Source organism: Pseudonaja textilis, chromosome Z, assembly GCF_049901715.1.
Source record: "Pseudonaja textilis isolate UNSWEBS1 chromosome Z, rPseTex1.2, whole genome shotgun sequence".
In the NCBI taxonomy this organism is placed as follows: domain Eukaryota; kingdom Metazoa; phylum Chordata; class Lepidosauria; order Squamata; family Elapidae; genus Pseudonaja; species Pseudonaja textilis.
The window spans coordinates 6,135,269-6,153,381 of record NC_142008.1 but is presented as its reverse complement, the minus strand read 5'-3'; the positions used below and the strand labels follow the sequence as shown (position 1 = coordinate 6,153,381).

At 41.6% G+C, this 18,113-nt stretch overlaps 1 protein-coding gene across 3 annotated transcripts in view; it reads left to right on the top strand.

The window, feature by feature from the left end:
- The window catches only part of XYLB (xylulokinase), a 133,953-nt gene extending 121,725 nt beyond the window's left edge, over window positions 1-12,228 (top strand). For all 3 annotated transcript variants that reach the window (XR_015740281.1, XM_087917419.1, XM_087917420.1), the window contains one exon: window positions 8,714-12,228. Coding sequence is in view for 2 of the 3 variants with exons in the window: in XM_087917419.1 (XP_087773545.1) it covers window positions 8,714-8,779 (66 nt within the window). In the remaining variant the exon portion in view is untranslated. The remainder of the gene's footprint in view (window positions 1-8,713) is intronic.
- The last annotated feature ends 5,885 nt before the right edge of the window (window positions 12,229-18,113 follow it).

Sequence of the window (18,113 nt, the reverse complement as noted above, 5' to 3'; positions counted from 1 at the left end):
CTGCCTTAAATAAAACTATTTCATTGGTTGGGGGCAATTTGAGACTCAGGTACACCAGAGGATATATATATATCCCAGGATAGGATCTGGCATATTTGGGCCAGACTCTTCTCATATGAATTCACAAAAGCCAAGATAGCAGCTGTAACTGTGCAGTCTGTGTATGAGATATGTACTGTAAACATGGGACACATTCTTCATTGCTTAGTTGTGGCTGCTATGTTAACTTTTTGGACTATCCCTATGGATCCTCCCCAGCATCTTGGTGCAAATGGCCCTCAAAAGCACTCCTAAAACAGTTCGAGAATCACCCCATGTGAAGGGAACCTAATAGTTACCAGCTCTGGCTTAAACCAAGATAGCAACAGCATTTAGACTTATATACCGCTTCACAGTACTTTACAGCAGTCTCTGAGCAGTGTGCAGAGCCAGCATTTTGCCAACCTCAGAAGGATGGAAGGCTGAGTCAACCTGGAGCCGATCAGGATCGAACTGCTGGCAGTTGGCAGTTTGCCTGCAATTCTGCTTTCTAACCACTGTGCCACTCTGAACTCCGCCCAAGACATGCGCTGTGACCCTGTTGGCTTCCCACTCGCTGCTCACCTTGTACTACAGGTAGTACCCTCAATTGAGGACCCCAGTTGGCACCTGCATTACTAATCCAGGCAGTCATTTTAAGCACACACCCAATTTAACAACTTTTTTTTGCCAAGGTTTTCAAGTTAGTCATTGAAGTCATTAATCAAGCCGTGGACTTATTAAGCAAACCCAGCTGATTTTGCTTGTCAGAAGTTCTCCCAGATGGAAACCAAGTAACCCTGGGATGCCACCAACCATCATTAAATACCCACCAGTTGCCAAGTGCCCAAATTCTGAATGCTGAGGGTTTTCGATGTGAGGACCGTTTTGTAAATAACATTTTTTTTCAGTGCCATGGTTACTTAATGGTCTCTGATCGGATGATTGTTAAGTTGAAGGCCGCCTTCTGGTTATGCAACGGGTAAATTTCCTCTCCGCTCGCTGCAGAAGTTTCTTGTCTGTTTCTGAGTATTGAGTTGGCCCTAATGGGGTTTTGCAAAGTGCTGGAGCGGGTGGGGGGGGGGGAGAGGGGGGGGCACAGGCACAGTCTGAAGAGCTTTCGAAGCCACAGTGAGTGGGACGATGGTGCATTTCCTCCAAAAGGTTACCCAGATTCCTGCATCATCTCCAGACTATATGCTTGGCTTAAAGTCCTCTGCCACCGTAATGTGTCTCGCTGTAACAAGTGGCTGATGCACAGAGCAAGGTGACCAGAGCGAAAGTCCACGCTCACATCTCCATAGAAACTGACTGAGTTTAGCATTAAAATGGAGCTGTAAAAGAATTGCTAATGTAAGGCCAGTGGAAACATTTTATCTTCCCTGTTAATGTACAAAATACTTCACCGCCGGTCTCATTTGTCTCAGCGAAAGTCAAGCGGGGTTCACTGCCTTTTCCAGCAAGAGTCCACCCTACCACACGCCCGCCTCTTAGCCGTCCCGGAGGAGAACTACGGCTGAACACATCTCTTGTTATGGAAGTTAAGTTCCAGGCTAGGTCTGCCACGGACAATGAGGAGAAGCTGAGGAGTTTGATGAACTCCGAACAGGTAGTCCTCGACCTATGACTACAGTGGAGCCCCAGGTTTGTGGTGTTAAGTGAGACATTTGTTGAGGGAGTTTTGCCCCACTTTACGATCTTTCTTCCTGAAGTTCTGAAGTGAATCCCTGCGGTTATTACATTTTATGACTCTTCTTGCCACAAGTTGTTAAGCGAATCATTGCAGTGGTTAAGTTAGTCACCTGGCTGTTGAGTGAATCTGACTTCCACATTGACTTTGCTCGTTGGAAGGCTGCAATAGGGGATTACGTCGTGTGACCCCGGGACACTGCAAGCCATCATAAAATAAGTCAGATGCAAAACCTCTGAATTTTGATCATGGATGATGCCACAATGGTCGTAAGTGTGGAAAAGTGATCCTAAGTCATATTTTTCGGTACCGTTGTAACTTTGGTCACTAAGTGAACTGTTGTAAGTCAAGGACTACCTGCATTTGTATGAAACTCCCTTTCCGGTGAGAAAAAGTTCCCTCTGTCAGGATTCCGGGAGTTACCCTATTTAAATCGTGAGTCTTGAGCCAAACTTCCAAAACTTCCAAAGGATTTATTGGGAGTTAACATGTCCGGCACTGCCTGGGTGTAGCTGACTCTGAAACACATAATTCATTGTCACTCTTGACTCTGATTTCCCTCCACTCCCTGGGTGTATTGTAATTCATATCCTCCTCTGGGACACATCCATAGCCCAGAGTCATCAGTCATGCTCTCCAGTTAGAATTTTGCTCAGCTGAAACTTCGGTCACCTAGTTACTATCTTTGAAAACATTTATGGAATGCAAGTTACCCACTGCTCCTCCCTCCCTTTCTGTTGGCAACTCTAAAAAGGCCAGAGAAATATTTTGTGAGTTGACATCCTCGTTGCATTGTCTAGCTGCAGGTCTAGTTTTCTAAGTTGGGGGAGCATTCATTTATTCATTACATGTGTAGTCCTTGACTTACGACCATAGTTTGGACCAAAACTTCAAGGCCATTATTAAGTGAGTGGCACCCAATTTTAAAACCCTTTTTAAGTGAATCACTTCAGTTGTTAAGTGAATCAGGTAGCCATTAAGCGAATCTGCCTTCCCTCATTGACTTTGCTTGTTGGGAGCCAGCTGGGAAGGTCATAAGTGGAGTTCCCGTGGCCCTAGGACCCTGCAACCATTGTAAATTATATGCTGGTTGCCAAACACCTACATTTTGGCCACATCATCACTGGGGATGCTGCAATGGTGGGTTAAATAGAAGGGCTGGTCTTAAGTCAACTTTTTTCAGTGCCTTGTAACTTCAAATGGACATGAAACAAATGGTTGTAAGTCAAGGACTACCTGTATGAGATTTATGTCCCACTTTTAATTCATGAGTTAAAGATGAGTTAAACTCCGTATGTCCTCCACTCTTAATACAACAACTCCAACATCACACTGTCCCAAAGGGGTGTTTCAAAAAACAACTGGACATTCTTGAAAACATTTCGCTTCTCATCTAAAAAACTTCTGAAAACAGAAAGTCCAGTGATCACCTTTGGGACAACCATGACCTGGATAATTGAGAATCTCCATAGACACTGCACTACGCTTGTATTCAGTTTCTATTATTTCTGTATTGCCGAGTTTTCAAAGACTCTTGATAGTTTATGGAGTTTGACTATAACTCCCATACAATTGGGGGGGTGGGGGGGTGGGGATTAACTGGAGAAACACTCAAATCTTCTTCACCCTTGACACAGACCTAATTCAATCGCGCCAGTCTTCATTCTTTAAAGCCGCACAAAATAATCCAGCTCTCCACAGGGTTACAATGGTAAGCATCATTCAGATTTCTGGAGAGAAGATATAGAAATAGAGTCGAAGTATCATGAAAAATACCAGGTTTAAGACTCTCTGATTTACAGGGAATTTCAGCAGCACTGACAAAAGTAGTTTTCATTATAGTAGTTTTCATTATAGGGAACAGCAGGTTAGCATCAGCTGCAAACATCCTGAATCAGCCTAATTGGACCTTCCACCTTGAAGCTGTCAATAACATTGATTCTCAAAGCGACCAGGGCACAATCCGGGCACACAAGGAGCTCTCCTTCTTGTCTTCTAATTTCAGATCAGCTATCATCTGCTCATGCGTGATTTTTTATTTATGTATGTACTATTAAATTTATGTGCCACCCATCTCACTAAGTGACTCTGAGCAGCTTACAATACAAATATATATATATATATATAAAACAATTTAAAATCATAAAACAATCTAACATTCCATAACATAATTATAACAACAATCTAACATTCCACATTTATGTTAACATTTAACATAAAAGCCAAAAAACCCCTCAAGATCTCATGCAGAGTGGGGCAGTACCTTCTCTTTCATTGCACCAATCACCACCAACCTAGCGTAGCTCGTTGGCCCAGCCCAACTAGCAGAGCCAGGATTTAAGGTCCTTCCAGAAGACCAGAGTGGTGGGCGAATTGGTCGCTAACTTTTTGCCAAGTTCGGAAAACCAATCCCGCCTCTGGCTGGTCCCACCTGCCCACCCCTCCCAGGAGCCCCCCTGCGCGCCCCATTTTGGCTTCCAGGTTGGTGCAGGAGGCCTTCCAGGCCCCAAAACCCTGCTGTAAGGTGAGTTGGAAATGGGGATTTTGCATTAAGATTGCTCATTAAGTAAGTAGGAACCAGTATAAGAGGAATGGGAAAATCTCTCTCTGCGGATCCGTGTTTTTCAGTCTTGGCCAGTTTAAGATGGGCAGACTTCATGCTACCTGGGGAATTCTGGGAATTGAAGTCCATGCACCTAAAAGTTACCAAAGTTGAGAAGCATGGGTCTACACTAGAGCTTAGGATTTTCCATTCCTGTTTTATTTAGAGTTTGGTGCAATTAAATAAATCAGTTGTGATTTCCTTAACAAATAGTGATTAAAGCGATAGGAACCATTACTAGACTTTTTGTGAGAAACCGAAATTAAAAGTTGATCTGGGCTTTGATGATTAGATATGGGATTATGGAAATAATGTAGACAAATGTTGCTCTTAAAGTAAGAGTTGGAAAAAATTTTTTACTTATAACTGCACCAAAGATAGTTGGAAGTCATTCTTTTTCAGTTTTCCTTCTTTTCCTGTTTCTTTCCTACACTTTCACTCTTTTTCTTTCCTGAGCCTTTTCTTTTTTTCAGATCTGTTTTTTATTTCTTTATCCCTTAGCTTCATATTTTTTGATGTATGAAGGATCAAATACTCGGCCATTATAATTCTACATTCCTTATTTACAGAAATCATATCAAAATTTAGAATGAAATCCACTGGGAGACGTCTCATATAACGCAGGCTCTGAGTCCCTCTAACCAAAAGGTGTTTATCAATAGAAGAGAATATTTATAGCTCAGGATTGAACTGTGGAGTCCTTGGTGCTCTCTGAGCTTGATAGTTTTCTTGCAGATGTTTCATTACCAAACTAGGTAACACCATCAGTACTAGAAGGGAGTGGAGTTGCTCTTTATTTTCAAATACTAGTGGCTTACCTTGTCAGCGTTGATAAGTTGCTTCACAAAAAGTGTTTTTGTTTGGTGCAACCTCAGGCAGAGAAGGGCTATTCTGCACCCCTCCCTCAAAGGTTCTTTAAAATACAGAGTTTTCCAGCATTCTTTTAGGCACCTCCAACATGCAACCTGTGGTTACTCATCCTAAGATGAATCCTCTTCACCTGGAGCTTCAAGATTTGCTGTTTGCTGGGAAGATGTGTAGCTAAAAGTCAGTCTACATTTAGTGTACATCTGACTTTGGGGATATTTCTTCATAACCAAACGAAAATGTATTTTCTGTGCAGTTCACACCCCTTGCTCGCTGGATCTGGATGTCACAAAGCAAAGGCCTCATTTTGTAATTAACCCCCGTGCCCCGTTTTGACTGGCAGAGTGCTACAGGAGGCTGAGTGCTGTCACATCCCCTGGCCACGCCCACCCACCCACACCCTCCCAGCCGGTCATTAAGGCAGAGAACCGGTTGTTAAATTATTTGAATCCCACCACTAGTGGGTACAGATCTCACCTCCAGCAAGAAAATATTTTAAAGCCAGGGGGCTGTGACAGAAAAGACTTTTCTCCTAGACCCCACCAGCCAAAATTCATTGGCCAACAGGTTTGCAGCAGGATAAGTGGGATGGGCTGATCCCATTGAACCAAAACGGCTCCTCAGATATCCTGGACTCACGTCTTAAAGCGCTCTAAAGGTATCACCACACCTTGAACTGGATCTGGAAGCACAACAACAAGCGCATCTCACATAATGGTGTTATTACATGGGCCATCCTAGGGGCCTCCAGAACTGTTGTTGCATTCTGAACCAGCTGTAGCTTCTGAATCCTCTTCAAGGGTAGCCCCATGTAGAGTGCATTGCACTAATCCAAACGAGAGACGCCCAGGGCATAAGTGACTGAGCCACTTATAATGCAGGGATCCCCAAACGTGGCAACCTTAAGACTCGTGGACTTCAACTCCCAGAATTCTGCAGCCATGGTTGAAGTCCACAAGTCTTAAAGTTGTCAAGTTTGGAGACCTCTGGTATAAAGGAGAGGAATCTCTTATTTGGGATAATCCTATGGTGGCCATGAACTCCTGAACCTCTCTAGAATCCATCCCAAGAGCAAACAGTGTACTCCAAAAACAAGGCTGGTCCACCATCGATTCCAGGAAATAAAGGAAGAAGGGCCTTGGTATTTAGCAAGGTAGGATGTTCACAAGCCAGTTTTCATCATACCTTCTTATTTATCTTTCTTTTAATCATTTCATGTCTACCTTTCAACCATAAATTCCAGATTTCATAGTACTCTGACTCTTTGTTTTTAAGTTCCATTGACAGCCTGTCCGTTTCTGCACATTCCAAGGTTTTCTTTATAATCATAAAGTCGGGGTGGGGGGGGATATTTGGTGGTAGACTTTAGAAGAAATCCTCCTATACTACCACCTCTTACGATACTAGACAACAGAGTATCAACAGTAGAGACCTTGAAATTTCTAGGTTCTACTATATCACATGACTTAAAATGAACATCTAACATCAAAACGTCATCAAAAAAGCACAACAAAGAATGTTCTTTCTGCACCAACTCAGAAAGCCCAAGGAGCTGCTGATCCAGTTCTACACAGGAATTATTGAGCCTATCATCTGCACCCCTATAACTGTCTGGTTTGGTTCTGCAACCCAACAGGACAGACACAAGTTTCAGAGGATAATTAGGACTGCAGAAAAAACAATTACTACCCACCTGCCTTCAATTGAGGACCTGTATACTGCCCGAGGGCTGTGTAAATATTTACAGACCCCCTCACATCCCGGACATAAACTGTTTCAACTCCTTTCCTCAAAACGACGCTATAGAGCACTGCATACCAGAACAAGTAGACACAAAGACAGTTTTTTCCTGAAAGCCATCACTCTGCTAAACAAATAATTCCCTCAACACTGTTCAACTATTTACAAAGTGTACACTACTATTAGTGTTCATCTTCTCACCACTCCTTATCACCCACCCCCTCCCACTTGACTGTTTTTTAGTATGATTTGATTGTTGATTGTACCCTATGATTATAAGTGTTGTACGTTATGATTCTTGATTCTTAATGAATGTACCCTTCTTTATGTATACTGAGAGTATTTACACCAAGACAAATTCCTTGTGTCTAATCACACTTGGCCAATAAAGAATTCTATTCTATTCTATTCTATTCTATTCTATTCTATTCTATTCTATTCTATTCTATTCTATTCTATTCTATTCTATTCTATTCCATTCCATTCCATTCCATTCCGTTCTATTTCCACATTTCCAATTTTGGGCAAAGGCGAGTTTTTTGTTTTTCAATTCGCTTCTGTAACTTTGCCCATGCTACTAACTCCAGACTTTCTGATAGAAGACAAGATCAGAGGGTAGAAGCTTTTTTGTGGGAGATTCAGACTTGAAATAAGGGCAAACATCTTAACTGTGAGTGGTTACTAAGCATTGAATAGCCTACTTCCTTAACTTGTGGGCATTTTATTTTTGGAACTTTTCAAGAAAAATAATAATTGAAGAATCATTTGTCCAAGATGATGTGAAAATCCCTCTGCAGAGGCCTGGACCAAAAGACCTCCTTCTAACATAATGATCCCATGGTTTTAAATCAGAGATTTCCAAACTTGGCAATTGTAAGACTGGACTTCAACTCCCAGAATACCTCAGCCAGCCATGCTGGTTGAGGAATTCTGGGACCTGAAGTCCACCAGTTTGGAGGTCCCACTTCTAAATTGTGGCAATCTAACATATAATGTACATCAAACTGCATAATATCATTTTCTCCCAAATGTTAAATTTTTTACAAGGGGGAAAAGAATCTAATTTTTCCTTTATCCTGTACGGATGGCTGAAAATGGGAATACATTCTGGCTCTTTAATAGTTTTCTCAGGCCAGAATTCAAGCTGTATCTTCAGTTATGATGGATGGATTGCGGAGAGAACTTGTATTCCCAAACGGCCAACTGTTTATGAACAAAAATGCATCTTCCTCTCTTTTCCGAAACTGAAACTTTGGTTTAGTAGATCATTTTATATGTCAGCCTCTGTACCTGTACTGCATCGCAGGTTGAACTTTTTTGCACTACAGAACCTTTTTTGCACTATCTTCATAGGTCTGACACTAGCTTTTTTGTTTGACAAATGAAATACTTTTGTTTTAAGTAGTTCCATCTGTGAAATTTAGGATAAATATTGCAGAGGGAATAAATTCTGAGCTGTTGTGCTCTTTATGATTTCTTCTTTGGACTTTATATTATCACAAGAAAGGATGAGTTGGTAGGACAATTCCTGTTGTGTGTATCCAGGACATTACTACAGCTTCTTGTTGAAAAGGTCAAACAATATTTCAAAATTTTATAAACAGTATCAGTAATAGCAATAGCAATAGCAACAGCACTTAGATTTATATACCGCTTCATAGTCCTTTTACAGCCCCCTCTAAGTGGTTTACAGAGTCAGCCTATTGGCCCCAACAATATGTATCCGGTTATGAGAATGGAATCCGACAAAATATTAATAGCTATTGTTAGCTCATAGTATTTTCTTTCTCTTTTAGATCTACCAACCTTTGCTTAAAAGATACCTGGAACTTGAACAGAAGGTGCTGAATAAATCAAAATAGTATCTTCGAAGAGAATCTATCAGTAATGATTTAAATGAAGAGCATATTGGAGAGTGAAAGAAACTGGGCCCATAGTTGTGTGGAACATTCCTTGGTTTTGTAATTGAAACTACGGTGGAATAAATGCTACCCTTGTTCTGTTCATCGCTGTCTACACAAGTGGTTCTTCAACATCCAGGAATACCTCTAGTAGCACTTCCAAACAAGGATTTTGCCATTTCAAATTAGCTTTGGATTTACCTGATCAAATAATGTTTGCTTTTTTAAAGAGCTGATTTAGCTTCTTTCAGTGAGATGATTATATGCACAGATATGGAAAGGTTCAACATTAGCCACTATGGTTGGTGAAGTTGTCAAATTTTGCTGAAATGGACAAATCAACCTCTTTTGATTAGAGAAATCTAGCTATGTTTATTGGTGATTGGAAGCCTACTTTTTGTGTAGAAATGAAAAAAAACAACGGTAAGGAGCAGAAGAATATTGAAAGCCATTTTTGGGGTATAATCTATCCAGAGAAGCAGACTCCATTTTTGACATTGTGCCTACTAATTTCTGTCCCTATTTTTTGAAAATCTCCTGGAATATTTCCAATATTATAACATTTTATGTTATTTTATAAATCTTCACTTTTACAAGTTACACTTTTTAAAAATATTTTCCAATTTTTTCTGCCTGGATTCTTTAGTTCCCCTCTGGTGTTGAATTTCTGAAATCATAAAGCCTCTAATCTCTATTAAGCTTAAGATCAATAATCAATTTGGTTCTTCCAAAAAAACTGTTTATTTCACATAATTATTTTCAAAACATACAGTAAAAAATCTTAGTAAATTTGTCTGGACTCTTAATTTGTTTATAACTTCCAGGGATCAAAGTCCTATTTAATTTTATTATGATTATTTCCATTCTTTAGATTCTTAAATTTATAGTTAATTTTTTTTTGTTCAAGAATGAAATTAAACTCACCACATGGCTTTTCAAACTAGTTTTATGAAGATCTTTAATATGATTAAACATGTAATTTCCAAAAGTGATTACAAAGTGAGCTTAGCAAACCCAATGTTCTTTAAGTGGCTCTGCTACATTTGTGAGCAAGGTAGCTGACCCCTTTGCCTCCCAGTGTCCTGCTGTCCTAAAGTCTCTTCACAAGGAACAACCATCTGGGGCGTATATCGGCCTGCTTGCAGGTTCGTTTGTCTACCATGGTTGTCATCTCCATTCCCATGCAGATGTTCTTAGTTCATCATGCTTCCTCTAGAAATGAAGTATGAATTATCAATTTTGGACACATTATGCCAAGACCTAATTTTATAGACCAACCAGGCCGGAGACAGATTCTCTTGGAGAAGACCTATCTAGACTCACCTTGTGGGGAGATGGATGACATAAAAGTTTAATAAACAAACAAACAAAATCTATGTGGTTATAAGAGTTGACAGTGACTAGATGGCACAAATCAATTCTTGTAAACACTTGACTCCTTGAGATGTCCATAATGCTGAGAATGATGGGAGAAAGGAAGAGAAGGACTGGCAGCAAGAGGGATGGATTCAGTAAAAGTGATAATGGACACACTTGTTTGAAAATCTGAAGGATCAGAATAGGAACAGATAATCGTGGAGAAAATCTATTTGTGTGGTCATAAAAAGTTGACACCATCCTGATGCCACATAATCGAACTACTGGCCAACCAGAATGTGTTTTGATTGTCTGAGAATGTGCTTTGTGTTTCAAGGCCAGTGAACTTCACCTCACTTAGTTTCAAGAGTTTTGAAGAGCTGTACAAGTGGTATGGAAATAATAAGCTTCTTTTGACCATTGAGTAGTTGAAAATAACTCAAGATTTATCCATCTTGGCAATTTCCACAGACTCGGGAAATGGAACGCTAAAAAAAAAAATTAGTTAGGAAGTTTGGAGTTGAAGTCTTAAAACAACTAGAGATTAACATATTGAGAAAAGCAAAATAACCCATGGATCTTGTTCGATCTGTTAGAGGCTTGGTGATTTTCTTTTATAGTCCTTGTTGGCAAAAAAGTTCATTGAGATCTCTCCTGATAACTCACGATTTCTACTTCCTGCAGTTTATCTCCTTTTTCACCCACATTGAAAACCCTTCATGTTGATCATCTCGATGTGCTTGTCAAGGTTTAGTTTAAAAAAAAAAAAAAAAGACCTGTGCCAAATGCACTGCTGAAATGCATTCGCCTTATTATGGGAATTGTTTATTTGATCCCATTTCTGTAAATTTAAGATTTTTGAAATTCAGACACACATCCTTCCATCTTAGAAGCGCAGGAGAAAAGGAACGTCTGTTCAGCTAATGTAAATTTGGATTGAAAATGCACCACCACGTGGGAATTTAGCAGATCTTTCAGGGATTATTACAGTGATGGACTAAAAATACATTGCAGAACAATGTGATTTCCTGTCTGTATTTTGTTCTGTGACCCACTTTTAAATGAGTCACAGTTCAAGAACCTTCATACTGCCAATACAGAATAAGCATAAACTTAAATTCCATTGTTCAGTCAGAATGACAAAGTTGGAAGGGACCTTGGAGGTCCTCTAGTCCAACCCCCTGCTCAGGCAGGGGACCTTATACCATTTCAGACAAATGCTTCTCCTATCTCTTCTCAAAAACCTCAAACATTGGAGCACCCACAACTTCTGAAGGCAAGATGTTCCACTGATTAATTGTTCCAACTGTCAGGACATTCTTCCTTAGTTCTAGGTTGCTTTTCTACTTGATGAATTTTCATCCATTGTTTCTTGTCCTGCCTTCAGATGCTTTTGAGAATAGCTTGTCTCCCTCTTCTTTGTGGCAGCCCCTCAAATACTGGAGCACTGCTATCAGGTCACCCCCTAGTCCTTCTTTTCATTAAACTAGATACTAGACATTCTTTGGGGCCCAGCTAATTATGTCTGCTAGAACTACCTATGGTTGTGAAAGTTGGACCTTAAGAAAGCAAGACAGGAAGAAAATATATTTGCTTCAGCTGGAGAAAGCTCTTGTATATTCCTTGGACAGTATTAGGAATATAAGTCACCTAACAGGTATTTGGGTTAGAAATATATAAACCAGGATATACATTTTAATACTGTCTCTTTAAGAGCATGCTAAAAACAGCAATTGGGTGTGGTTTCTCAAACGGTCATAAGATGGAGCCAGAAACCTGGTTTGTCTTAGTCTTAGTCTCAGAAGAGAGTGTGTCTGAGTGAGTATCTCTGTTTCCTTCTGTTGGAAAGTATTGCCGTTGCTCCATTTCTTCTAATTGACTGATATTACTAGATTTAATGTAAGTCTGATACTGAACTGTTTTTGACACTGGAATTTGATATTTGGATTATCCCTGGATGAAAACTGACTGATTTTACCTGTGAATGACTTTTGGATTGCTTATTTTGGACTTTGCTTAAACCTTTCTGGAAGTAAAAACCTACCTTTACTGTACAGTGTATCTGTGTGCTCTGTGTGTATTATTCAAACACTCCTCTCAAATACGTCTCCCTGTATGCGCTCATTCTCCTAACGGGGAATTACCTCAACAGACAGCCAATGTGACCATAAGCAAGTACTGGAGCGCATAACACCAAACGTGGAAAGCAAAAATCACAAAACTGATCGATCTCTTTGGCCGTGTCATGCTGTGGAATTCACTGGACAAAGCAATTATGTTTGGAAAAGCTAGTGGTAAAAAGTAACCAGGCCTCCTGAGAACATTGTGGCTGGACGCCAGCCAGAGCATAGAAAAACTCAAGGAAGTAACGCAAGATCAGAAGATGTGGAGAGACTTGGTCCATAGAGTTGTCAAGAGTTAGACACGACAATGGATAATATCATCAGAGCTGGAACTGTAGGAAGTCAGTTCTCCAGGTGAGAACAGAAACAAGGTCAACTTCAAATTATCAGCTTATCTCTTAGAATCTGTTTGGTCCTAAGCCAGCCCTAACAAAATTTAGATGAAATTTGAGGATTGAAATTTATCGATCAAACAAGAATTGCTGACTGCTTTGCAAACATATACAGGTAATCCTTGATTTACGATCATAAAGGAGCCAGAAATTACAGTTGTTAAGACGTGAATGATCGTTGCAGGTCACTGCATGACTGTCTCTGATTGTATGGCCTTCTTTTGTAGCAATTGTTACGTGAATTCTGCAATCCTTAAGGCAACCCATTTTCCTCAATGGGCATTTTTGCCTAAAATTGGGCGCAAATGCAGAAATCTGGCAAAAGAAAGTGCCAAAAACTGTGGTCACTTGACTGTGGGATGCTGCAAACTGCCTTAAGCGTGAGCAGGTTGCCAAGTGCCCAAAATAGGATGATATCTGTGGCTCCAAGGAGATCTGGTATAATTCTGAGGAGGAGATCCATTGTAACTTTGAACAGTTGCTAAGCAACTCAATATTAAGCACCAACTTTCTATAATGGTAAAAATGGTAAAGACTCTTCCTATCATATACATCTCCTGGTGACTTCATGAACACACCTAAGTAGTTTCTTTTTTCTTTTTTATAGCAACAATGTAGAAAAATATTCCAGGAATTTTTTTTTGGAATTAAAAAAAACTACACAGTCTAGCCTACAATTCTGGTATCTCCTAGTGGTCTCCCATCGTAATACTAATCCTGCCCAAAGAGGTGCTGATTCAGTTCTACAGAGGAATCCTTGAGTCTGTCATCTGCACCTCTAACTGTCTGGTTTGGTTCTGCAACCCAACAGGACAGGCACAGACTTCAGAGGATAATTAGGACTGCAGAAAAAAAAATTGCTACCAACCTGCCTTCCATGGAGGACCTGTATACTGCACGAGTCAAAAAGAGGGCTGTGAAAATATTTATAGACTCCCCATATCCTGGACATCAACTGTTTCAATTCCTTCCCTCAAAACGACACTATAGAGCACTGCATACCAGAACAACTAGACACAAGGTCAGTTTTCCCCCGAAAGCCATCATTCTGCTAAACAAATAATTCCCTCAACACTGTTCAACTATTTACAAAGTCTGCACTATTATTACTGTTAATCTTCTCATCACTCCTTATCACCCATGCCCTTCCACTTGTGACATATGACTGTAATGACTGTGACTTTGTCGCTTGTATCCTTACAATTTATATTGACAGTTTCCTAGAATGATTTGATTGGTTAATGTACCCTATGACTGTTATTAAGTGTTGTACCTGATGATTCTTGACTCTTGATGAAGGTATCTTTTATGTACACTGAGAGCATTTGCACCAAGATAAATTCCTTGTGTGCCCAATCACACTTGGCCAATAAAGAATTCTATTCTATTCTGTTCTGTTCTAATCAAACCCAACCATATGTAGCTTTTTGGAAATGGGCTGAAATGGACCTGTGGCTCCCATTTAACTAGCTGCAAAGTTTCTTATGAGTTGGAAAGAAGATTGGAATTGTGAGATGCCTTATTAACCATAGTTAGTTCTAGTATGGGTTGCTCAGTGTCTTGATTCTCGCTGCTGAGTGCAAATAAGGGACAAATCCAGCTAGCATTATATTACTCAGTGCAGCGCATGAGTCAGCAAACTACTATCTAGCATCTCATCTCCTGCACATGGGCAGTGGGTTGGACTAGAAGACCTCCAAGGTCCCTTCCAGCCCTAAGCTTCTATGATTCATCAGTTTTACCAATTTCAATTTCTAAAGGGCTAGAAAATTTTCTTCTTGTCTGTGCTTTTTCTATTTTTAGACAAATATTTGCAAAGTGATGGTGGTACAGAGAACTCAAAAGATATCCTGTAATTTAAAAAGTTATGTGAACCTCAAAATGAAGTGGCAAGATGCCTCCCACTCCCCACTTCATCTCTTTCTCTCTCTCTCTCTCTCAGCCTTGACCCTCATACAGCAGTGTTTGTCAATCTTGGCAGCTTTAAGATAGGTGGACTTCAGCTCCCAGAATTCCCCAGTCAGCAGAAACCCTGTCAGAAAGGCTTAGAGCAGTGGTGGTATTCTACCAGTTCGGCCCAATTCGGCTGAATCAGTAACTCCGAGGATAATCTATGTGTGAACCGGTTTGCTCCGACGATCAGCTGCTGGGCCTTCCCACCTGCCCCGGCTCTATTCTGACCTTTGTTTCCTGGTTTTGAAGCTCAGCTGCTTCACGCGGCACAGCTGATTGCCACGCGTAAGCTGTTTGAAGACACAGGGAGAGTGTGGGATTGCAGGAGAAGGCCAATAGCAAACTTTCTGCGCACATGTGAAGCGTGTTTTTGGTGCTTCATGCCCACAGAACCAGTGGTAAAAAAAAGTTGAATCCCACTACTGGCTTAGAGGCTTATGCTTCAGATCCATAAAACCAGGGATCTACCACACTGGACAGGATCCAAGATGCAGACTATAAAGAGAGTCCTCAGAGGCAGTCCAATAACATAGTTATTGAGAGAGTAAGATGCAGGCAGGAACAGCGTACCCTGAATGACACCACCAAGTAGACGGTGGTGTCTGTGCAGTGTATGGCCAGACCCTCCAAAGTTCAGAAGGGAGATCCCACAGAAGGGCGCAGAGATTGGTGGGATTCAAATTGTTTTATCACCGGTTCGGTGAGCATGGCTTGGTGGGCATGCTTTGCCTAACAGCTTTCCCCATATCAGCTGAGACCTGCAGCACCAGGATCCCCAGCTGATCGTCGGCTTTTTTTTTTTTTTTAACTACCAGTTCAGCCAAACCAGCCTGAACCGGTAGCATACCACCACTGGTCATAGAGAATAAGAAGAATAAGATCGTGTGGGATTTCCAGATCCAGGTGGACAGGCAAGTCCTGGCCGATCAACCCCACATCAGAGTAGCCAACAAGGACTAGAGGACTGTGGTGCTGATAGATAGAGCGGGGGTGCCAAGTGATAGCAACGTCAGGAAGAAGGAGAGTTGGAAGTTGGAAAAATAGCAGGGCCTAAGGGAGGAACTAGGGAGGATGTGGCAAGTCAAGGCCAAAGTGGTACCAGTGATGGTAGGAGGACTCAAGTCTATAACACCTAAGTGGGGGGGGGGAGGCACCCAATGATCCCAGGAGTGGTGTCAAAGCTTTCTGTCCAGAGGAAGGCAGGGCTAGGAACAGCTGATATCCTGTCCTGAATCATCAAATGCCCAGGCCTCTGGTAGAGGACCTGTTAATCAGACTAGAATAGACCTCGAAGGGACCTTAGAGGGCTTCTAGACCAACCCCCTGCTCAAACAGGAGACCCTATACCGGAGGTGTCAAAATGGCAACCCATGGGCCAGATGCGTCATGTGCAGGCCATGCTCATCCCGGCTCCGCAAAGTTGGAGTTTGACACCTGTCCCCTGTCCCACTTCAAACAAGTAACTGTCCAGTCTCTTCTTAAAAGCCTCCAGTGATTTAGCACCCACAGCATCCGAAGGCAGGTTATTCCACTGGTTAATTGTCCTCACTGTTAGGAAGTTTCTCCTTCGTTCCAGGTTGTTTCCCTCCTTGAGCAAGACAGACGACACTGCAAGGGTTAAAAAATAAAATGATAAAATAAAATAGTAAAGTAAAATAAAATAAAGGTCTTTTGGAACACGATGGAGTGGTATTTAAGAAAGGACGTTGCTCCAAGAAGAAGGCTAGGATCACAGCAGAATTACCTTTGTTCCCTCTGTTTAATACTTGCACGCTTCTTTTGCTAAGTTCCAGTTCTTTGGATCTTGAACACCAAACTGCAGCTGTTCTCTTTTAACACCGCGATCCCTGAGACCCACCGCTAATCCATCTGCGAAACGCTTATTGATTCTCCTATAAGCTTGACACAATGAAAAATTATTTTCTTCGGTGCCGAAAGCCCTTGATCATGGAAATGGAAAGAAACCATGAGGGCTTCCTGGAGACACTTTGCTTTCAAAGCGTTGACAAACTGAAGCATCGGAGCTGGGGGTGGGTGGGAGGCGAGTTCAAGTTTGAGAACACACAATTCAGGGGGCCCCCTAATTTGACCTCTGCCGATTCCTCTTTTGATTTTACTATTTTGGGGGATGAGGTGGGGCAGTGTGCCTGAACAGCCTGGGATGGATAGACACAAGATATGTTTTCCTTGTATAACACAATACAGGTAATCCCTGGCTTAAATACACAGTCGAGACCAGACCTTCTGTTGCTAATTGTGCCGGTTGTTAAGTGAGTCGTGCTGATTTTACAACTTTTATTGCTGTGGTTGTTGAGAAAACACTGAAGATGTTAAGTGAAACATGCAGTCATTAAGTGAATCTGGCTCCACCCCCATTGACTTGGCTTGTCAGAAGCCAGCTGGGAAGGTCATAAATGGTGATCACATAACCCCAAGATGCAACCATTGTAAAATACATGCTGGTTCTCATGTGCCCAAATGTTGATCACGTGACAGTAGATCATAAGTGGGAAGACTGTTTATAAATCACCTTTTCATTACTATTGTAACTTCAATCGCTAAACGAATGGTTGTAAGTTGAGGACTTCTGCACCAGAGACAAATTCCTTGTGTGTCTAACCACACTTGGCCAAGTAAAACCTCTTCTCTTCTACTCTATTCACCTCTCCTCTTTTTTCCCTCCTCTTCCCTCCCCTCCCTTCTTCTCTTTCCTCCCCTCCCCTCCTCCTGTCCTCTTTGCTTTTCTCCTCTCCTCTTTCTTCCCCTCCCCCTCTTTTCTCCCCTCCCCTGCTCTCCCCTCCTCTTCTCTCCCTCCTTTCTCTTCTCTTCTCTTCTCTTCTCTTCTCTTCTCTTCTCTTCTCTTCTCTTCTCTTCTCTTCTCTTCTCTCTTCTCTCCTCTCCTCTCCTCTCCTCTTCTCTTCTCATCCCTTCCCATCCCTTCCCTCTCTTCTCTTCTCTTCTCTTCTCTTCTCTTCTCTTCTCTTCTCTTCTCTTCTCTTCTCTTCTCTCTTCTCTTCTTTTCTCTTCTCTTCTCTCCTCTTCTCATGCCTTCCCATCCCTTCCCTCTCCTCTCTCCTCTCCTCTTCTCTTTCTCTTCTCTTCGCTCCTCTCCTCTCCTCTCCTCTCCTCTCCTCTTCTCTTCTTTTCTTTTCTCTTCTCTTCTCTTCTCTCCTCTCCTCTTCTCATCCCTTCCCATCCCTTCCCTCTCTTCTCTTCTCTTCTTTTCTCTTCTCTTCTCTCCTCTCCTCTCCTCTTCCTTCTCTTCTCTTCTCTTCTCTTCTCTCCTCTCCTCTCATCTCCTCTCCTCTCCTCTCCTCTTCTTTTCTTTCTCTTCTCTTCTCTCCTCTTCTCATCCCTTCCCATCCCTTCCCTCTCTTCTCTTCTCTTCTCTTCTCTTCTCTTCTCTTCTCTTCTCTTCTCTTCTCTTTCTCTCCTCTCCTCTCCTCTCCTCTCCTTTTCTTTTCTCTTCTC